Genomic DNA, 23,421 nt, shown 5'->3' on the forward strand with positions numbered 1-23,421 from the left:
ATTAAAATTATAATTATAATAATTTCATATAAATTTTCATTCTCAATTGCAAGAAGTATGTGAGTGCCTTTTTTCCTTTGCAAAAGAAGTCAAGGATCAGCCAAGTTTGATTTTAATCTTCTTAGGAATTAGAAAAATTAGTACAAAAAGGTTTTATCAAAAGAAATGTTTTGTATCATTCCTAAGATTGCACATTATCAAAGTTTTTTTTTATGTGTCAAAAAAATATCTAGTCTCTATGCCGATTTTAAACACTGTTTATTTACACAAAAATCCATGCGTTAAAAATGAATGGAAGTAACAGATCTCTGAAATGTCTTTGAAAGGTTCCCTCAAAAAATGAAAGTTTGTTGTTTTTTCATTAAAATCTGACTCTTTAAGGATCATGTGATATAAATATATTTTTTTTTCAGGTTGTACCTGATTATTATAAAATAGTTTCAAGACCAATGGATCTCCAAACAATACGAGAAAATGTGCGAAAAAATAGGTATCAAAATAGAGAAGAGTTCCTTTCAGACGTGAATCAAATCGTAGAAAATTCAACATTGTACAATGGTAAGTAACTCAACTGTTGTCTCCATTTACATAAAGATTTCTCAAATTTCTCAGGAAAATCAATCTTTTTTTTTTGACTTAGGATCAACGGAGAGCTGAAAATAATTTGAAAGAAAAAACCTAAAAATTTCTTTGTTATCCGGGATTGTCAAAGTTTTTGACCAAGAAAAATCCGCTGCTTAGAGGACTCTGTTAGTCAGCAGATTCTCGTGTGATGCAAGTTTGTTATCATGACATAAATGGACGAAAACGGAACCAGTTGATCTTGCTCAGTCAGCGGGTTTTCTCATTTATACAGGTCATCACCTAGCAGGAATTGACTGCAATTCATTTCCTTTATTTTCACCTAAATCTCCTGTATTTTGATAAATTGATTTCAGAAAAGATATTGTCTGCAGACGCACTGAATGTATTTTTTCTTTTGCTGGAGGATGCAGAAAAAGCCGGAAAGACTTTCAATAATTCTATGCTGAGGAAAAATTATATTTTGTAATAGTTTTACATATGTTTAAACCTGTTTTATTTTTTTATTTTATAGGGGCGAAAAGTTCTTTGACTGTGGCTGCTAAGTCAATGATGTCATTGTGTGTTCAGAGACTGAGTGAGAAGGAAGAGCGTCTGATGCGCTTAGAAAAAGCGATTAATCCATTATTGGACGATAATGATCAGGTAGCTCTCTCATATATCTTTGAGAGCATTATTTCAACTAAATTAAAGACTCTTCATGATGCATGGCCTTTCTTGAAACCTGTCAACAAGAAGCAAATTAAGGACTACTATGATGTCATCAAACAACCAATGGACTTGGAGACAATTGCCAAAAAAGTCAGTGGTAAGTTCAAACTCCCCTTTGTTGTTTTTAAAAATTTTTGGCACAAAATATTGGACTGAAAGAACATTTAATAATTGAACATTCATATTCTTAATTTGGCTCCGCAAGTCATCATAAAAAGTTATATCACCTCTCTTAATCAGCTAACAAGGATTTTTTCAATTTTTTTATTGTATTTTCTTTTTAATTCTCTGAAAGTACGAAATGACGTTGATTTTTGTGAAACAGACTAAGTTACATGTTAGTTTCGGTGAAATAATTAGCCAAGCGCACTGCTTTTTTGTTAAGAAAAATGTTGAGCATGCTGCTTTTTTGTAAAAACAGGGTCTTTCTAATGCACATAGGTAGCCCTGTCTTTGTAACAGTATTTTTGTGAAAGCAAACCAAATTTTTTTGAAAGCAGAGAGATTTCTGCAACCCTAACCGAACGTTTCATTTTATTTTTGTTGAAATTTGTCCAAAATAAATAGTTTCATTATATATTCTCTTTACAGCTCATAAATATCACTCACGTTATGAATTCCTCCATGATATTGAACTTATTTTGAAGAACTGCGTTATCTACAATGGCAAAGAATCTTCGTACAGCAAACAAGCTGAAAATCTTGTGAAAGTTACCAAGGAAGCACTCGAAAGTGTAAGTTTCTTTGAACTTTGTTACATTGTTTTACATTTAAAAAGTATTCTTGATTATCCGTCATTTTTAAAAGTTATTCTGCTTCATACATGTAAGCCGTTTTTACAACTTTCTTTTGCGCTCTGGAAAACCTAATTGCCATAACCTCCATCCTCCCAAATTTTTGAGAAAGCTGGCTTTCCTTCAATTGGTTCAAAACCATTTATCACTATCCTTTCACCGACAAAGTGGCCTCCACATACATTTTCAAGTGAAGCAAAGCACCACTTTTGGCAGTTTTTCCTCTGCCGTTAAGTTAACATGACCATACAAAATTAGCTGTCTGATCCGGACCTAAAACACTGTGTCATTCTCTACTTCGGTGACTTTACACGTTTTAAGTATTTCAGATTGGATCTCTCCCTGAATTTTCTGTCGATGGGTCCTGAAAATCGGTCTTTGTTTGCATTCAAATAGTTTTCACTATTTATTTTTTACATCCTAAATTCCTGTATCATTCTCTTTCGGAATTCTTGGATTTCAGGGAATGCCAAAGGCAGGAAGTTGAAAGCCCAGAGGTGGTATCAGAAAAACAGAGAGAGACAATGTGTCAACTGATAACGTGGCATCAGCTAAAATGAGATGACTCTAAATTAACTAAACTGTTGCTACTTTATCGATGGAATTTTTTTTTTAAAAAAGAAAATTTTAGAAAATTACAAATAATAAAATGAGAAAATATAACAGAAAAAGGTGCATGTAACAATCCCATTGCTTTAATAATCATTTTTATTCTTTCCAGTATGATGATCATTTAACAAAATTAGAGTCAGACATCAATGCCACTCGGGAGCGAGCTCTAGAACAAGCAGATTTTGACTCAATGGGTCAATGGCAGGAGGATGAAAACTTCACCATTGCTCATAAAACTAGTCAGGTAAATTTGGTCCCGATTCATTTTTAATAACTATTTCTTATTTGCTTCCAAGTACCTGAGGGACGATATAAAAGAGGTACATTAGTGGCATCAGGTATTTGGTGGAACTGTATTAATACTTGCTCACAAAATGAGCCCCTAAAAATTATCGTCACATTCTTTATCAGTTCCATGCAAAATACTGCCCCAAAATGCAGTATGCACCAATTTTGTGATGCAGATGTGTAGTAAAGATTTGATACTCGACTGACAATAGAGTTTTAGCTCAAAGCAATTAGCCGGAATCAGCCTTACTGCATTTGATGTTACCTAATTTCCTTTCATTTTTTACTTTGTTAACAGAAATCTAACTAACATAATGCTTTGGAACTTTCTTTAAAATTACCCTTGATTATCAAGAATAAATTCCCAAAATACCAAGTCAAAAGTGTTGCTTAATTTTCTTTTTAAAAAATAAAGGATGTAAGGAAATAAGCAAATTTCGATTTTTCAAATTTCTGCATTGTAAATTAGTTTTTTGTTTTATTTTTAATTACGTTGTGTTTTACATACAGGAATATTACCAGTCAAACAGTGAAGAATACACTCAGGATACACAAGACCAACGCTCCTCATCACTTACGAAAACAGAAACTGATTTACTGGAAGAAGGTAAGTTCTTATCAATTGGAGTCTGCCCTTACATCCCCTTTTTGTTCCCCGGTGTGTAAAAATTTTCTTCTTCCTTCTTTTTTTTTGCATTTCATGTTGAAAAAATGTATGATTAGACGAATTGCTTATGATGTAGCAATAACTGATTAAAGTTATTCCAAGTTGTTTTTTTTTTCAATGCCCTATGCAGTTTTGAGCCGTTTACTAATTCCTACATTTATAATTCCATTCTAATTCACGCATATAATTTGCAACTGCCTGAATTTTACTCCTAAGATATTGCATCAAGCTTTCTAAAGGAGGAGTTGCGTTTTTGGCCTTTTCCGGCCCCACCTGGATTTTGCTAAATGTTTCATATTTTCAAAGTACTAGTCTTAGGTAGACTCTGTGCCAAATATTAGACCGAACGGAGCCCATGCAAGGGCGCAGCAGCGCCTCGAACCCAAAATCCTGGAATCGAAAAACAATTATTTTCATCGACTTTTTCCACTGTTATCACTCTTCCAGCACACGATTCTTATGTATTTTTTTGCGTACTTTTCGTTTCTGGCCTTTTTAAAGGCCTCCGATAAATTTTAAGGGGCCTTATGGCCCATTGTTGCCATTTTTGGCCCATTTTTAGGGGTTTTTTCCATTTAACACATTCAAAACTCAATTTAATCCAAAAACTGTGTACATTTTTGAAAAGGACGTAAAAAAATGAATAAAAAATGTTCAGTAAAATTTTTTCCTATGTTGCCAAATTTCCGAGAAAATTGGTCCCAAAGTGTCAAAAACGGCAAAAAATCGATAAATCGCCGCGTCTAAGGTTCAAGAAAGTGGAGTACATTTTTCATACTGTACCAGATAACAGCTCTTATCCATCCATACAACATACTAAAATATCATAGTTGTACCTGGATTCCCACGTTGTGAAAATTGACCGAGATGTCGATTTTAGCGGCCTTTTTATACTTGAAGGCAGCTCTTTTGAATGTTTTTCGACCTTAGTCACCCTCTATGGGTGTGCACTATATGTATTTTTCTACGTACTTTTCATATCTGGCCATAAAAATGACTTCCTGTGAATTTTAAAAGGCCTAACGGTCCATTGTTGCCAATTTTCACCAATTTTTAGGGGTTTTTTCAAGTTTACGTGTATGAAACTTAATTTAATCTAGAAACCGTGTACAATTTCGGAAAGAACGTAAAAAAATACATAGAAATGTGATTTGTACCTTTTCCCTACGTTGCCAAATTTTCGAGAAAAATCGTCCTGAAGCGTCAAAAATGCCAAAAATTGGATAAATCATCACGTCGGAGGTTCCAGGAAGTGAATTATGACATTCATGTGCATCGTGGGACACTTTCTCCACGCATTTTCTGTTCCTCGGTATATTTGGCCTGTAGCAAGCATCTTGAGAACCAAGGATTATCTCGAGGTTACAGGAATAAAGAGGTGAACTGGAGTGAAGGATAAAGTAAACGTACCTTGAGGGCCCGTTTTGTCACGTTCATCTGCGCCATTACATGTTCCTTGGGATGCATTGCAATTTTCCATTTTCGATACGTTATTTGTAGTGAAAAAAAAACTTGAAATTCACTTCCTGGAACCTCCGACGTGATGATTTATCCAATTTTTGGCATTTTTGACGCTTCAGGACGATTTTTCTCGAAAATTTGGCAACGTAGGGAAAAGGTACAAATCACATTTCTATGTATTTTTTTACGTTCTTTCCGAAATTGTACACGGTTTCTAGATTAAATTAAGTTTCATACACGTAAACTTGAAAAAACCCCTAAAAATTGGTGAAAATTGGCAACAATGGACCGTTAGGCCTTTTAAAATTCACAGGAAGTCATTTTTATGGCCAGATATGAAAAGTACGTAGAAAAATACTTATAGTGCACACCCATAGAGGGTGACTAAGGTCGAAAAACATTCAAAAGAGCTGCCTTCAAGTATAAAAAGGCCGCTAAAATCGACATCTCGGTCAATTTTCACAACGTGGGAATCCAGGTACAACTATGATATTTTAGTATGTTGTATGGATGGATAAGAGCTGTTATCTGGTACAGTATGAAAAATGTACTCCACTTTCTTGAACCTTAGACGCGGCGATTTATCGATTTTTTGCCGTTTTTGACACTTTGGGACCAATTTTCTCGGAAATTTGGCAACATAGGAAAAAATTTTACTGAACATTTTTTATTCATTTTTTTACGTCCTTTTCAAAAATGTACACAGTTTTTGGATTAAATTGAGTTTTGAATGTGTTAAATGGAAAAAACCCCTAAAAATGGGCCAAAAATGGCAACAATGGGCCATAAGGCCCCTTAAAATTTATCGGAGGCCTTTAAAAAGGCCAGAAACGAAAAGTACGCAAAAAAATACATAAGAATCATGTGCTGGAAGAGTGATAACAGTGGAAAAAGTCGACGAAAATAATTGTTTTTCGATTCCAGGATTTTGGGTTTGAGGCGCTGCTGCGCCCTTGCATGGGCTCCGTTCGGTCTAATATTTGGCACAGAGTCTACCTAAGACTAGTACTTTGAAAATATGAAACATTTAGCAAAATCCAGGTGGGGCCGGAAAAGGCCAAAAACGCAACTCCTCCTTTAGTACAGTAGAGGAAAAAAGGAAATTGTTATTGTATGAGCATTCCAAGTTCTTGTGTTAAATGCTGTATTGTTTCACACATTCTTGCTCTCATTTTTGTACCTCTCAGATTTCAAAGTTTTGATATATTCTCCCATCCTAACATTTCAGATTTACGATTTTCAAGTGAGGAGGATATTGATGAGCCAGATAACGACAGTCAACAAGTTGCAGAGGCAATGATGCAGCTAGGCAATATTGCCTATTTTTCAGCCCCCAACGAATCTGGTAGTATGGAAGAACCTCAGATTGTTCAAGGTATGTAGTCGTCCTCAAAATTTTCTTTGTTCAAAATTTGAAAGTATTCTATCCATCGAAGTGATTCTTTTTAAGCCTCTTTTTAAGTAGAACATTTCAACAAGTTGCCAATTAATGCACTGTAATGGATTGATTAGATTGATTTAGACTTGGAGGACAAGGCACCTAAGTGCAATTCTTGAAAAAATTGAGATATTAATGCTTTCAAGTAAAACTAGTCTTAATGCATATTCTGTGAAAAATTTGCTCCCTAATTCCAATTTTTAAGTATCAAAAAGTCAGTTTGAACTTTCTTTTCGCCATAAGGATCTATGTAATTTCATAACTTCAAACATATATTTCTCGAAACGGCAAAAACTGCACTTATGTGCCTTGTCCTCCGAGCCCCTCATTTGTAAGTCTTACATCCAAGGGAAACTCTGCAAATATTGGTATTTCCCTGATAAAAGAAGCCAACCTATTTTTCTGAAACAATAAGGTCGATTTCTTTTTTTTTTACCAAGGCAAGGAGTATATTCATGAGACTCTGGTGGCTGAATTTTGAGATATGTATGGGACAAATCTGAGGTAATTGAGTTTTATCATAGGTCGAATAATTAGATGTATGGCTTGAGTCTCTTATCGAGGGTCGTAACCAATTGGTCGTCACCCATCAGGAAGCTGCTTTTAGTCAGTTCCACCTCAGTCTTGCCTTGTCCGCATGACAAACACAAAATTTTAACATGGGCTCACCAAACATATCTGTTTTTGGAAGAAATTCTGTGCGCAGAACAGTCCATTCACCTTACATTACTTTCATTAGGAATACATCCCTTTTATCTCTACATTTTTCAACTTTTCTTTATCTTCTTTCTTTTGGCTTTCAGAAGAAAGCATGGACGTTGACCCGAACTACGATCCATCAGATTTCTTGATGGAGCGAGAGTCGCAAGCAAAGCTTCAAGAAGCAGAGGGCACAAGTATGACAGAGAAGGAGGAGGAAGATTCACAACGAGAAGCAGCGGATGATCTGCCGTCTGGTGAAATGGACAGTGAAACCAGTGGTTTGGTTGAGTCAATGGTCCAGCCCACCCCCAAGCATGAAGACGAGGAAGCTGAACCTGGAGATTTGTGGTTTTAAGAAGGAAACAATCAAGTCACACACGATCTCTTTCTTCTCTTGCTGATTGTGGGCACCGTCCCAGTTTGCCAAATTTTTGAGACTGAAGATTTTTTAGGTTACCAAGAAGTTACCTACTTGTTCTTTAATTCTTCGCTGCAGCTCTACCAGCGATGAAAGAAAACTGTACTTGCTTTTTCTCTTCAATCAAATTGTTTGATGAAAAGAAAATATTGAGGTACCCTCATTTTTTTATTACTGTAAATTTGTATGAAATGATCTCCTTGATGCTTAGACATCCTTGAATGCCTCAAGAAGGAAACCTTTTTGGAACTTCTTTGAAGTTCAGTAGCTGATTAAATGGTCCTATTAATGTATGCACTAGTTTTCCAAAAATAGTCTATTTAAATTATATAATATTTGTATGTTTATCGTTTGAGAGCACATGTTTTTATGAAATTTTTTTTACATGAGTTAGGATAGCAGCCACTCTCAGCAAAATTTAAAAAAAGCCCCCTCCCCCCCCCTCTAACAAATTTTGTGTGAATTTTGAACATGAGTTGGATTTGCACTGAATTCTTCATAAAATTTTGGAGAAAAAATATACCCCCGCCCCCCATTTTCCCGATGTCAATTTTATTAATAGCCTCTACATGCACACCAGAATTGGAAAAACACAAGAATTAGGATATGAAGTTAATCATTTTAAAATTTGATTCTTTAGCACAAATAAAAATGCAAATGTATATCTGATTTGTAAATTTTTATCATCACACTAGAGCCATCAATTCTTCATATATTTGTAAAATGACTCTTCTTGTTTTGAAGGAACATAATTTACAGATCTCCAGGTTGATTTTACCTCTTTATAATCACGCAAACGTTGTTTGTGTGCGTTCTACTTTTAAATAATCGTAAATCTATCGTTAAAAGTAGAACAGAACAAATATCACAAACTGTAATTTCAGTCACCTATGTCAGAATGTCTTTAAATTACATTTAAATCATAGCTGGGACTGGAAAACAGTATCTTTTAACTGCTAATGATAAAAATGATTTAGTTACTGCCACACTCTGCAGTATAAAATATGTAAACCATTAGATTTTAGTTTTTTTCAACTCCGCATTACTTAATCTGCAGTCATAATGACGCTCTCATGTGTAAAAGAAATTGCACACCTGGCCTTAAAATGACAAAAATGCCTAAGTTTTTTCTTCATCCTGTAAAATCGTCAGTTTGTAGGTAATCTGTATTGTTCCTTAACTATTGATCTAGGTGATTTATAACCCTCCCAGGGATTTTTTAACTTAAAAATTGTCAAAACTTTGCCTTGTTACAATGGAATCTTCCATTGATTTTAGCCACTCTAGTTAAAAGTCCTTATCATATTTGAATCATGAATCATGATCAGGAAGATTCCTAAATGAATTAAGCTTGAGAGACTATGTTGTAATCCACAGCTCTATAACCTCAAGATGACTCGTAGTCAAAAAAAAGTTGAGAGGTTAAGAGCGGCTGATACATTCAATAATTTATTTATTTATTCTGCTTTTCTTGTGTCAGTAAAATAGAAATGCATTTTGAGGAATTTTAAAAATTAATCTATATTGGTCACACAGCTTTAAAATTTCCAACTGACATTTTATTTTTGATCAAAGAAACCTTTAATTTTTGTAAAAATTCTCAAAGAATTATATTGATTGAACAAATTCAGGGAAGAGTTCTACAGGGCCCCAGACTTCCCATTTAATGCAAAAGAAAAAAAGTGTGAGCAGTCTACCATTCTGCTGCCTTGCATCCGCTTGTCTTACATTACTCTGATGACAAAATTACAAGGATTCTATGCAAGAAAGCAGAACATATTTTTAATTCCTCGTGAGCGTGAGGTTACATACATTACTTTTCTCTGTTTCTAACTGGTTATAATTATTTTTTCTCGCTAAAAGTCAAAAGTGGCTATTCTCCTTTGATACTTTTAAAATGTGATATGTATGCATGAAGATGTGGTGACATCATCAGTATGAATGTAAAAAATCATCTGAAAATAAAAAGTGTAAAATTAATTGTTTGATCCCTAGTGTATTTTTCTTACAAGACCTTTTCCTGTGTGACACTGTGCAGAGGAGACTTTAACAACTATTGTATCTGGTGGTACAAACATCGTTTGATTTCCTGCTTGTAACTCAGAAATCAATAGGTTTAAATGCACTGGCCCCTATCTTCATTAAAAACTTGATGTTTTCATTATTTAGATTCACCTTCTGAGAAGAATTGACAGAGTGTTTGTTCAAGTCCAATCCTTGCATCATTAATCTTTTGAAATAAAAAAATCTTGTGATGGACCTTGTTCGTTTTTGAGTCAAATAAAAGATTAGGAAGAGTAAGAAGTTTTCCAGTGAGCATAATTTTTCAAACACAAAGCTTAAGCACTATTGCCACTATTTAGGTTGCCTCTGAAAAGGTCAGTTGCCTTTATGCGGACCTATGTCTAGATATTTGAATCATGTGAGCTTGGAAAAAGTCAAACGTCAAATTTCCACCTGTAATAACTATGCCTTTTGAGGAACATTGTGGATGACATCACTCGCCACACTAGTTCTTTTCATAATGTTCCCTGTGCCCACACTAGTCAATTACAATGGATGATTTGCATGCATCATTGTTGGGATCGGAACAAGTAATCACAAAATATGTCCTTAGAATACTTTATTGTAATTATTTCTCAAAGATAAAAAAAGTTCTCTCCATTTAATTATTCTCATTATAGAAAAATTCAGTGCCTTGCATTAGTGCACTTGAGGTGAACGATGACCACAAATTTTGACAAATCTCATTTAGGTATTAGTGAATACATGGATTAGAATCATAATTATGAAGCGTTGGACAGAAAATTGGAAATACTTCAAGGGGGTTTTTTTCCGACACATTTATATGTAGTCACAATTAAAATAGAGAAAAATTACATGACAGTGGTTTTTTAAATATGCAAAAATAAAAACAAATAAATGAATGGATACAATGAAGAACCTTTGTTTAAGGCAGGTAATATTAAGAACTAGTCATTTGATATTGCAAGAACTTGGACAAGTGCCTATTTTTGGTTCACATCATTATTATTCAGTAGGATTTGAACTGACTCTTAGCATTAATGAGACCCATAAAACTGTTTCCACTTTACACACTTTACCCTGCAGTCAAATGAAAAGTAAAAAAAATCCGACAAGATGATGAGGCAGTCACATTGAGTCATGATTTTGTACATGAGATACTCTCCCGCCTCTTGCAAATAATGAAATAAGATATTTTCTGTCGTATATTTAACTACTTCGTGAATACTTTTTTTACATGATGAGAGGCTGTAACTACTCTACTCGTGTAATGTCTGGCCGGTAGATATTTGTCAAAAATAAGGATCATCAATAGAAAAGGGATATTTAGGGATGTCTGAAAGAGTAGTGCCTAAGAGAGAAGACACTGGCTCAAAACTGATTAAAATGAGATCTGTTACCTTCACGGGAATTCTTTTAGAAATCAAGACTTTACAACTTCAATTTACTTTGAAGAATAAGAAGAATATAAACGCCCTTAAAGTCTACAAATAAAAATAGACATAAACACAAATTCGAAGTCCACATTTTTGGAAAAAAATTCAGTCTTTTACATCACTGGGTCCTTTGATATTTTCAGAGGGGAAATTTTTTTTCCATCATTTACTGCCTTACCACAGACCATTATACCTCTTTAGGGAGTAAAAAATCACAGAGAATTTAAATCATTTCTTCGAGTCAAAATTTATCCCTGGCTGAGGTGGTTTTCGTATCCTCCCTGGTTCTGTCATTTTTCAGATCTTCTTTGGCCAGCTTGTCAATGACACCGATGATGTGGCGTGGAAACTGAACAGGCTTGGTGAAGTAAACCTCTGGCAGATATTTTTTGTACAGCATGCGGGCAAATGAGCACAGGATCATCATCTCCCAAAGCATTGCCGAGTTGTACAACACTTGAAAAACAAGGAAATGGTTAGCTAGTAAATGAGGGAAATACATACGTAGAAGTTGACGATGCACCAAAGAGTAACTGAACAGGGCTACTCAATAGCGCGAATGAATTTTAAAGTGATACTTAATATTGGCGGATCCAGCAAATTGGCAACATCGTTTTTTCTCCCTTTAAACCCATGGAAATGTATCCATTCTTGAAGGGGTCTGGTGCTCCGATCAGAATCGATTATTTGAAACTACAAACGATGAAAGGGATAGAGATTCCATGTGGCTTACACCTCTATGCAACAGAACTTGAAGCTTTAAGTGGTTGCCAAGTTACAAGAAAATTCTGTTCGTTGTTGGAATCTTACTCGCTTTACACCATGGGCGTAGGATTGATTCAATTGATTTTCAAGAAAAAGCAGATAGCTCGCTGCATTTGCTTTGATGATATGAATTGTTAGGTACCTACTTAATTTTTAAAAATAGAAATAGGCATCTGGTGCTGAGTCAGTAAAATTTGAACGGTACGGACAAATATTCTGAACAAAAGGTTTTCAAGGAATGAACTATCCAGGGTTGAATGTGAGACTTTCAGATCAGGTAGGTATGATTTACGCTGCAATAGGAGCTCTTGGCTCTCACATGGGCGCATTTTATGCGACAGTTTTGCAGTTTTGATGCTGGAGGTAAAGAAGGAGGGTAGGAAGATTGTAAGAATAAAATTATTAAAATTTGTCAATTAGTGGAGATTTTACGCTTAGATCACCCCACATGAACGTTCCATGAATCCACTTATTCATTAAATGCCTTTGACGACAAAAATGACAACAAAACTGGGTATAAACTCAAAATGACTTGATTTTAACTTACAATTGGCATACACCGCAGAGGTCACTGGGGCTCTACAGGGGAACAAATCAGCCCAAACGCAAATCCTTAGGACCAAACCCTGGAGCTTTGCTAAGACAAGGACCAACTGGAGGCACACAAACTTTTGTTGTAATTTGTAGTCCGGTAGGGAGTCACTGACCATACGGATCATCATTATCATACCCCAGACCCCACTGAGGATGGATGCAATCACAACAGGCTGCAGATACAGGTAGTTTACTTGATATAAACTCTGGTAGAAAAAACAACGACAAAAAACAATAATTAATAGGACAATTGGATGAGAGGAAACACTAACATTGTGAGTTTTGTTAGATTTTGCAAAAAATTAAAGATTTATCGTAGAATAATCAAAAAATTTGAAGTTTTCATAGATTGATTTTTACTTTTTAATTATTAGGGCTGAGGGGAGATCTGCAGACGATTTTTTAAAAGCGGGTATTATTGGACTCCTATACATATTGGAAAAAATATTTGGTTATTATTTAGGAAGAGAAAAGGTAGGTATTGAAAGGAAAACTATAGAAAGGGAAAGAGAGAAAAAAAAGCTGTGGATACTTCACATAACTGCCGAAGGAACAATTTTTTCAAATATTTATGCTACGAATATTTTTTTTAAAAGTTTTTTTGAATCTTGTTTACAAAATGATTGATCTTTTTACTTCGATCCGATACAATTTTCTTCACTGAACTTTGAGCAGTCAGTGACTGACGACTTTTAAGCACAAAAATTGATTCCCACTCTTCCGCAGAAATTACTTACAGAGACTTATACATGGGAGAGATTTTTTTTTGAAAAGTTAGAAAGCATTGGAATAGGTTTATGAAAATAAGAGTACATATTTACCTCCTCTTCAGCCCACATTACTAATAGGATCAGATAAACAAGGCCTTGAACTACAGGTAGCTGCAACACAAGAAGCCTCAACAACTTCACATTTCTCCTATAAGAATTAAATAAATTAATTAATTAAGATTGTCTCCAAAACAGCAGGGCTCTTACAAGATGCTAACTTGGAAAAAGAAGGAAGAAAAAATTGAAGATTTAATACCATTCAATCTTAAGTTACAGTGTTTTAGAAAAAAAAGGACAGTTGGGATTCTTTGGCAAAATATTAAAAGCCCAAAATATTAGTAAGGAGCTGAAAAGATTTCAAGTCCAAGGCTTAATTTATGACTACAAATACACATAGTACTTAAATTAAATACAAGTTGCCGGTAGCCGCTTGGCGGCCGTGCGTTAAGCTTTAGATGCCCAAGACTTTTTTTATACGCTAAGTCCCGAGACAGGTAAAATTAATCCGTATTCATATACATCAATTTTATTATTTTTGAGGTATTATCTGGACCGAGTTAATCATGAAAGGAACCAACCCACATTCACTTGAAACTGAGAAAAAGAGGTTTGAGGTTTTATTCCTGCATACGGCTAAATATAGAGAATAAACTTTAACCCCTCTTTACACAAACCAATTTCTGTTTTTCAACTTTCAGTTTTTGGCAGGAGAAAATATACGGCTAGTGCAGGGCCGGATTAACCTACTTGCCGCCCATGGGCCGCCTGTATTTTGCCGCCCCCTTCTCCTTCGTTCTGGAACTTCAATAAAAACCTTCAAGTGAACGTGCCGGAGGAGGAGGGGTGCATAAGACACGTTTACTCGTGTTGGACACATTTTTTGCAAAAGCACTGTCAACACTACTAGCAAAAGTTCACGGAACTTTGCGCGAAAGTTAAGTTCCGTAAACCTATCTCTGTGTGGACAAGGCCTTCCATTTCTAAGTATTGAGCGAAAAAATTATGAAAGAAAAAACATAAATGTGGTTTAATAATTTTAACTTCCGCTGCCGCGCCGCGCTGACCGCACTGTGTTTGACGCAATGCGTGAAGTATTCATGCAGTTTTGTAGGCGCTAGTATGTGTTACATGCCGACCGCCGCGCCGTTCCAGGCCAAATTACGTCTTTGGTTTCTCTCTTAACTCAACTAATTAAAGGTGCTGCCTCCCGTAGATATTACCGAAAGACGACACAATTAGAAATTACTATACTCTCAGGAAAGGAGAGATTTTGTCGCCTTTTCTCGTTTGTAACTTTTTTTTTCTGAATCCGATTTTTTATACCTACATTTAAAAAAATTTCAAAATTTGCCGCTATGGGCCGCGGCCCATGTGGCCATCCCCTAAATCCGGCCCTAAGCTAGTGGCTAGCTAAACATTCTTAACTCAATTTTGTCGAAAATATGGGTTGGTTCCTTTCTGGTAAACTCGGTCCATCTATCTTATTTCTATGTTTCTGAAGGGCAGAAATAATAATTTGAAATTTTCATCAATTACCATACCAATTTTTAGACCTGTGCCCTTCAAAGCGCTTCAGATGTCTATCTGAACATTTTTTTACTTTCATTACTTTTTTTTAAAAATGAGTCGTTGCTCAGATTTGAGACAAAAGTTAAAAACTAGGTATGTCTCTTCTATCCTCAGCTGTGTTGCTCACGTGGCCCTTGAAGCACGGCTCCAAAAAAGACAAACGAAACCAAGACATCATGGAAATAGAGCAAGGGAAACGACGCGTATTGATGACGGCGCGGAGATACAACTATTCGTACTTGATGGATGTCCGTGCGTTATCTACAAAATTGAAGGCGCGATGGCGCGAGGCGTGAACTCGCAATGCTACGCTTTATGCTACCAATAAGGGGTCGTTTAGGTTCAAGACCAGTTCACACAGGTCAGTCATTCCCTTGGACGAGTTTTGAGACGCAACTGCGCGTTGCGGCGGGCAATGTATTTCTTAAGGGAGTAGCCAAAGTGACGTCTCACTGGTTTTAGTCGAGTGAGAGCCCAGCGGGGGAGTGGATTCCAAAAAAATGACCTGCGTAGAATGGTCTTGCTCAGATTCGGGAGAAAAGTTAGAGAACGAGGCCCGATTTCGTCTGTCCTGTCTCCGGCTGTGTTGCTCACGTAGCCCTTGAAGCACCACTATAGATAAGACGAACGGAACCAGCACAAAATGGAAATAGAGCAAAGGGAGACGCGCATTGATGACGGCGCAGAGATACAACTATTCGTACTTGATGGACGTCCGTGTTGCATAAGCAGTCTAATTGAAGGCGCGATGGCGCGAGGCTTAATCTCTCAATGCTCCGCTCCATGCTGCCCATGAAATGTCGCTCAGTTTCAGGAGAAAAGTTCGAAAACAGAGCCTGAATACGTCCCACCTTATCTTCGGCTGTACCGACACTCCTGTATTTTTTTCTTTTTCAGTCTGATGACCTGTATCTACAGCTCGTATATACCGGTCCCATAAAACCTGCGGGCCGCGTGTTTTAAGCAAACCTCGGGTTAATTTGACATGGCTTTGGCATCTAGAAGTTAATACATTAACTCCACATGGTCCGCGGGTTTTATGAGACCGGTACATACTAGCTTAAGAACAGGTCATCACACTGAAAAAGAAAGAAAAAAAGAGTGTCGACACAGCCGAAGATAAGGAGACGTATTCAGGCTTCGTTTTGAACTTTTCACCTGAAACTGCGACACCTTATTGGCAGCGTGGACGAGCAAAGCATTGAGAGTCTATGCCTCGCGGCAAAGCGCCTTCAATTAGACTGCTTATGCTACACGGACATCCATCAAGTACGAATAGTTGTATCTCTGCGCCGTCATCAACGCGCGTCATTTCCCCTCTGTTTCTATGTTGCGCTGGTTCCGTTTGTCTTATTTATATCATCGCGGGTGGTCTATAGAAAAATTAAAACTTCTTAAAACGAACCGTAAACAGAAATTTCAACAGTTTAAACGAAATATTAATAAAAAACGACAAATCCAATTTTCTACAAATTGCCTATTTCCATTTACCTTGCACAACCTAAGAATTCGGGGAGACTCGGGTATAGTATTCACTCATTTTATGGCCCACACGCTTGCACAGCTGAGCAGTCTAGTTGCAGAAACTTAATAACAATAACTAGTATGGTAACAACTAGTCAGGACAACAAGTCGAGACAACTAAAGCAATAATTGGTCTGAGTTAACCAACCCACATTTTGGAAAAAAATTGAGTTATGAGTGGTTTTGAACTCAACCACTGCTCTACTTTCTATCGCCGAAAAAATTGAACTTGAAGTTTATCTTTTACATTGAGTCTTATGTAGGAGCCAAACTTTAAACCTCTTTTTCTCGGTTCGATCCCGATGTGGCTTGGTTCCTTTCCGTTTAACTCCGTCCAATTAATGCAATACAATATCACAGTAGATATACACAGACAATTCTGAATGACATTATACATTCAATGTTCATACACACACACCCACTCACTCAAAATGGATATTAAATCTTTACTCGGCTCATTTTTTTCACAGTTTAACATTGTAATAAATTAATTTAAACCATTTCTGTTCTTCCTGAAATAAGTAAGCGTTAATAAATTACGTGACGCACTTTTTCGGCATTTTTTACCTACCTTCCCCGTGTATCGCTTCTGTGACGTAGGTACCTCTTCTTTAACACGTAATAACAAAACAAAGTAACGCTCTCCTTTCAGTTTTTTTAGAAAAAACCCAATTTTAAGTGGTCTTAAGATTCAAAACTAAAGAATATTAAAAATCTTCAACATTTAAGGAGTGTTTTAAGACAAACCACAATTGATTATCTCAAATAGGCAAGGAGAAAGAGAGGTTTAAGAAAAGGGCAATTTTTGCACTTTAGGGTGGCTGGGGGAGGGGGTAAACTGAGGGAGTAAAAGGAAGGGCTTTTTGTAAAACACTATTTTTGAAGTATACAATCGATGGTAAAAAATTCAGCTTTATTCTAGTTTGTTCCACTAAAATCCCTTCGTTGACTGGACTATCAACCCTCCTACCGGTCCTACCCTCTCGTTACGTAATTTACGAACGGCACTTAAAAAAAGTGCGACCAGAATTATCTTATTAAGGCTATTAATCTGTATTCGAGACTTACTTGCTGATAGCGAGGGTGGGTAAAAAACTACAACAAGGGTAGCAACAGCAGGGTGGCACTTGCATGATGATGGCTGTGCTCTGAGTCCGACGAATGAGCTCTGACTCTCCACCAGCATAGGCGATGAACAGACAGAATAGCTGATACAGGCATGCCATAAACATGCCTTGAGTGATCGCTTCTGCCAGCAGATGAGCGCGAGGTACAACAATTGCACAGTAAGTGACGATTGCAACCACCTAAAAATCACCAAACATGTATAGAATAACCTTTCTGTAAAAAAACAGATGCACTGGAAAAAAAACACATCGGATCTAGAGTCCAGACTCCTAAAAACATCGACAAGAAAAAATACTCTTCATTCAATCAGATTTAAGCTTAAATCAAGAACCAAGCCTCTTAATTTAAGCGGATTTCGTTTTGATTTAAGCTTAAATCTGATTGAATCAAGAGTCCTTTTTCTTGTCAATGTTTTCAAGAGTCTGGACTCCATAGATCCAATGAGTTTTTTTTTTTTTCCAGTGTATGATTTATAACATTCCGACGGCGCGGCGTAAGTCCGCGATCACGCATCTCGTTTGCGGTGTCTGAAAATCTCCGCCTCTGTGTTATTTTTTTAAAAAGGAACAAATTGACATCATTCCTTGAAGTTTTTGCAGAATTTTCTTCGCACAGAGATGAAAAATCACGGCAGTCACAAAAAAATTGCCGTTGAGTAGTTTTCCGTTTAAAAAATAAAGTAAGACAGGAAGTCTGCGACGTCACAAACCGAGTTATGTGATTGCTGACTTACATCGTCGAAATGTGTTTTATAACATCTTTCCAGGTCACAAACTAGGTGTGTAAAGCACGACTGCTTTGTGAAAAAACTAAGCATTTGCAGTAACTTTAAGTTTTTCGAAAATCTCTTGCTCTGAGTTGCACTGGAAAAAAAAAAAAAAAAAAAAAAAAAAAAAACACATTGGATCTAGAGTCCAGACTCTTCAAAACAATTGACAAGAAAAAATACTCTTGATTCAATGGGATTTTTGCTTGAATCAAAACGAAATCCGCTTGAATTAAGAGGCTTTGTCCTTGATTAAAGCTAGATTCTGATTGAATCAAGAGTACACTTTTTCTTGTCGATGTTTTTAAGAGTCTGGACTCTAGATCCAATGTGTTTTTTTTCCAGTGTGGGTCATTATGAAGGATTCGCGGGAACCATTGGTCATTTGATTCACTCCCTTGAATCTTCTGCTAGTGCAATTATTCTAAAAAGGTTCTTTTGAATGTTTCCTGCAAAATTTGAGATTTCTGATGATCCTTCGGTGTGGAGCTTTTTTTCTTATTTAATAAAAGGACGCATCGATCGTAGCAACTTCTCAAAAACTTCTTAAAAAACTGTCGAAATTTGAGAAGATGTACACCCTTTTTGGTAGTTTTTTAAATGTTACATTCACGTGAAAAACCCCCAAAAACCTACTTTAACTTTTTCAAAGAGTTTTTTTAGACATTTCAAAATTAAAAATTTCAGCTCTTGAAAAACTGAACTAGATCCTTCACGAATTTTCTTAACACTCTTTTACTAAACTTTAAAAGCTGTCTTGTTAAACTTTATATTTTTTTTCTAATAATCGGTAATACTATTACTATTAGGGATGGATGATGATAAAATTGGTTGATAAAAAGAAAGAAAAAAACAAAAGGCGATGTTGCTCTTCGAAGTGATGCACGAGGCAAATACAAAAATGCACAAGTTTGTATCCGAATAAAGCTACGATACGTACCGGGTAAACGCTAATGACGAATACAGAGTTAGTCTTGGCAATAGACGGCACATGATGTAAGATGTGTTTTAGCGTGTCAACATATAAAACTAGAATTGTAATGACGACTAAGGCTCCCAGAGAACAGACCGCAATGCCGCCAACATTAATGGCTGTAACAGAAACAGAGAAAATGATCGTGGTTGAATAAATATAAAAGTATGAAAGAGATCGAATACTTAGTGCTTTCATGAAACAGTAAATAAATTCATTTACCTACCTTTGTGCAATACGCGTTAAGCAGAAAGGGACCAAACCACATCGGTTATTGCCAGATTTAATTGGGCAATTTAATTTTTTACACGAAAACGGTTGTGCGGATTTTTGGGCGAATTTTGGTGAGTTTTCTGCATAGTACGAGGCAAATTCCTTCAAATTTTCAAAGGAATCCGCACAAACGTTCTCTTGTAAAAAAAAATGAAATTGCCCGGTTAAATTTGGCAATAGATGACTTGGCTCGATTCTTTTCTGCTAAACGCGGTCCATTCTATTGAAGGGTGGGGGAAAGGAGGTGGAGAAACCGAGATTAGGATGTCAGAAAAAGAATATCGAATGAAAACAAGCTGCTGGTTCCAACACTACTGTGTTGGAGAGCTCGCCTTCGTGAAACTATTAACATGACAAATTTTTCACACCGCAACAAATAAACTGAATCATGAATAAAACAGAAGATAAGAGTGAGATAAGTTTTTTTTTATTTTAAGCGTGCCAGTAGGGCTCGCTTTTTGAAATCACTCGGATGTACCATAGTACAGCACACCGATCAACCAATGCTATTCAACGGGCCGTCCAAATATTTTTTTCCTCGGACCCGTTTTCTTGTCTTTGAACCATTATACTGTCAAGCCCTGATGGTCTCTTACCAAAAAACCGAATGAACTGCTAATTGGGAACCCTTGAGAACATTTTCCTGTCAAAACCGTATTATTCAATTTGACAGAAACCTCATAGAAGCTTTCTTACGCTCGGAGGACTCAACTCTAGAACCTTCTTTCCCGCCAAAACTGTTTAGCCAATGAGCGTCTTGCACTGCAAGTGCAATCTGTGATGAGCCTCGTGACTCTTTATACCATGTACTATCCGTGGCCCCTGCAGAAATCCACTCAAACCACTGCAGTTATCTCCCGATATAGCTTTGGGTGTCAGGTTTCGAGCAAAGCAATAAAAGACGGCGAGGAGAGGGTCGCCTCGTCGAACCTGTTGTCTTCCACGCCCGATTAACCATTCACCGTGACGCCAGGATCCACCAAATTTTCACAAAAATTGTTTTCCGTCTATTTAGCGAGTTTTTCCTTACTTTCCGTTAAAGTACAAATAAAAAGAGACCTCATTTGTAAAAATCGGCCGAATAGGAGAGAAGTTACAGTTCGAAATCCAAAGAGATTAACTCAACGCGATTTCGATGCACGGCAGTTCGCCCAAATCACGGTCGTGCGAAATGCCGCATATCAGCTTAAAATCAAGATAATTGGACGGAATCTTTAAAATCAATTTACATTCAACGTTCATGAATCAATATTTTCTCCCAAATTTAGCAAAAAGTACCAATTGATGCAAATAACAAAGACGTGAAAATAGTAGGTATGTGTCCAACATTTTAGTTATTCGGCACGCTTTTCCAACATATTCATGTTGGATTTTTCTGCTTGTTTTTATTTGCATATATACAGGTGAATGGTCACTGAATTCAGTGCAATGAGTTTGTGCATTATAATTTGATAAATTTGTGAAAACAACATCTAGCTGTGATCCATATTGTGTTGTTACAGAGTGTGACGGTAATGCTGAATGAATTTCGTATTTATTAAATAATTCATGATAAATTGTGTTTTCTTGCTTCAACACGTCATAATTGAAATCTCCTATAATTAAAATTTTTGCAGCATAAGGTAAAAATTTAAGTATGGTATATGAACATTTCCATATGTTTAAATGGAAGGAAGACAGTGTTGCCAAATTGCTGAATCCGCTTTTGAACCAGCGCAGCTAGCCCATTAATATGAGTACATATTACCTTGTACAATCTAATTTTTCAACAAAACTCAACACGAGTCTTTCACATAGCAAGTAAAGTTGAATCTGTAAACTATAAACCTTTTTTTCCTGCGGAAAATCATGTGTAAAATTCTATCACATTTATTTTTCGTCTTATTTCACAAAATTATTAAGATTTATATGGGAAGTAAGTATAGTACTTCGTAAAAAATAGGAAGAAAATAAATGAGTTCAAAAAGCAGTATCTGATTTGTAAAGCGCCTCTTCATTTTCTTACAATTATCACAATTTAACCAATTTCACCAAATTTCTATTTGCATGAATAGAAGGATTTTCCATTCCACTATGTAACCGAGGAAACTGGGAGATTCTCCAATAAGATAGCATAGAGTCAGCTGTCAGCTGATAATTTTATCGCAACGGAACAGCAAAAAAATAAGACTTCAGTTTTTGAAAATGTGAAAGGATTAGAAATGCAAAAATACAAAAAAAAAAAAAAAAAATACATATAATAATTAAGCATAAAGGTGAACACATACACAAACAAATTCGTATTGGTGTGAGTCAAGTCTGCTCGGCCACCGGAAAGTGCTGCTCTTTAGTGTAGCAAACGAGGAACAATTAATCCTCAGTTGAATGAGGGAACGGAAATGTTCGACGGAGGAAAACTGTAACCCGCGAAAATTCAACTTTTAGACGTTGAAATCAATGGGATTTTGGCCGTTCCTCCGACGGCAACGAGAACCATCCATTTGTCGCCACGGACACTACCAATGCTAAAAGAAATCGATCGCGAAGAGCTCTCCCGAGTGGGCGAGCTCAAAAAAGAGAAAATCAAAACATCACTCAGACATTTAAGGCAGAGATATAATTTTAAAACGCTTGAAAATAAAAATCATTCTCATTCAATAGAGTGGGCATAAACTAGTTTTGGCACGTCTGAATAGTGGAATTTACGATGTAAAATGAACTCAGTCTGGGTGAATGGTTCATGATACTGAATCCCGATTATCAAGATAACACTATTGTTGCTCGCGGCGCCTTATGCCTACAAATTAAATTGAAGGGGCATTCGGTCACGCACGGGATCTTTCAGTCCTCATCTGGAACTTCAGATCAGATCAGATGGTCGAGTTGCCTCCTCAACTGGAGGGTTCTCCAACGAAGAGTAAAATAATTATTCTGCAAGAGCCTCGATCTTTTTAGTATCTGATAGTGTACGAAGTTCGCTCATAATATTCCGTAAACAATGTTTCCCATTTGAAATGAGACTGTTTTTTTGTCGAGTTGTACATTACAAATCTTACAATTAAATAGAAAGAAGACAAAATCGCTCAACCTTGGAAAAACTCTAAACAGACTTCGATGACTGATTTAAACAATGTTTTATGAAAAATTAACACTATACGCATGCCAGATCCATGCTACTGTCTCTTCTTTCTGGCGCATCAAAGTGTTTTTGCAGGAGGATCTGAGGCTCAGATCATTAAAGATTCCTTGGTGATCGCTTTAGATGACGAATTACAGACAAACGAGCCGATTACTAAAATCGATAGACAAAGCTATAGACAAAGAAGACAAAAGGGGTATGGAAGGATCCTTTTGGCGGAAGCAGGTAGTTGTAATGAACAAAGGAAGCAATTAATAGACTTACTAACGGCAACCCACGAGAAACCCTATGTTAGTCCATCACTTTCTCCCTTAGACTAAAGGAACCACGAACTTCAACCATTAGGATTGCTCCATACTCCCTCTGTCTTCTTTGTCTATCGCTTTGTCTATACAGTTCAATAATCAGCCCGCAGACGGTTTCAAAAGAAAGAAAGAAAAGCGTTCGTAGCCGAGTGCACACAACGCTAGGCTGACGCGCGACGCCCGTTGCAAAAAAAAAAAAAAAAAAAAAAAAAAAAAAAAAAAAAAAAAAAAAAAAAAAAACCACGCCTACGCTCGAGCAGTCTCGTGCAAAAACGTCATTCTATGAGGGAAAATCCAAGTCGGTGCGAAGATCTGGCGAGCGTAGGCGTTTTTGCAATGCCGTTTTTAAACGCGGCAGACAACGGGAAACATGGACAACAATCGTGAGGAGGACGGCAATAGCTCGTGCTGCAACTGATCTACGCGTATAAAAAGAGGCAGGAGATCACTCTGTCAGTCTCGCCTCCGTGTGCAGGCGCTAAATTAATCGAGCAGCCATACT

The 23,421-nt window shown here is 36.5% G+C and overlaps 3 protein-coding genes across 6 annotated transcripts in view; 2 read left to right on the forward strand and 1 right to left on the reverse strand.

The window, feature by feature from the left end:
* Positions 1-9,661, forward strand: part of LOC109032356 (transcription initiation factor TFIID subunit 1) — a 35,189-nt gene extending 25,528 nt beyond the window's left edge. The window contains exons 22-28 of the mRNA XM_072298352.1: positions 414-558; positions 1,097-1,390; positions 1,885-2,027; positions 2,809-2,943; positions 3,498-3,594; positions 6,344-6,490; positions 7,357-9,661. Coding sequence (XP_072154453.1) covers positions 414-558; positions 1,097-1,390; positions 1,885-2,027; positions 2,809-2,943; positions 3,498-3,594; positions 6,344-6,490; positions 7,357-7,610 — 1,215 coding nt within the window. The 3' untranslated portion in view covers positions 7,611-9,661. The remainder of the gene's footprint in view (positions 1-413; positions 559-1,096; positions 1,391-1,884; positions 2,028-2,808; positions 2,944-3,497; positions 3,595-6,343; positions 6,491-7,356) is intronic.
* The window catches only part of LOC109032359 (cathepsin B-like cysteine proteinase 4), a 150,332-nt gene that overhangs the window by 68,033 nt on the left and 58,878 nt on the right, over positions 1-23,421 (forward strand). The gene's annotated exons all lie outside the window — the stretch shown is intronic.
* The window catches only part of LOC109032357 (organic solute transporter alpha-like protein), a 39,645-nt gene continuing 26,505 nt past the window's right edge, over positions 10,282-23,421 (reverse strand). For all 4 annotated transcript variants that reach the window (XM_072298353.1, XM_072298355.1, XM_072298354.1 and 1 more), the window contains exons 4-8: positions 19,191-19,342; positions 17,425-17,663; positions 13,315-13,411; positions 12,447-12,699; positions 10,282-11,590 (exon numbers count right to left, since the gene is read on the reverse strand). In XM_072298353.1, the coding sequence (XP_072154454.1) occupies positions 11,376-11,590; positions 12,447-12,699; positions 13,315-13,411; positions 17,425-17,663; positions 19,191-19,342 (956 nt within the window). In that variant the 3' untranslated portion in view covers positions 10,282-11,375. The remainder of the gene's footprint in view (positions 11,591-12,446; positions 12,700-13,314; positions 13,412-17,424; positions 17,664-19,190; positions 19,343-23,421) is intronic.

Source organism: Bemisia tabaci, chromosome 3, assembly GCF_918797505.1.
Source record: "Bemisia tabaci chromosome 3, PGI_BMITA_v3".
NCBI classification, from domain to species: Eukaryota; Metazoa; Arthropoda; class Insecta; order Hemiptera; family Aleyrodidae; genus Bemisia; species Bemisia tabaci.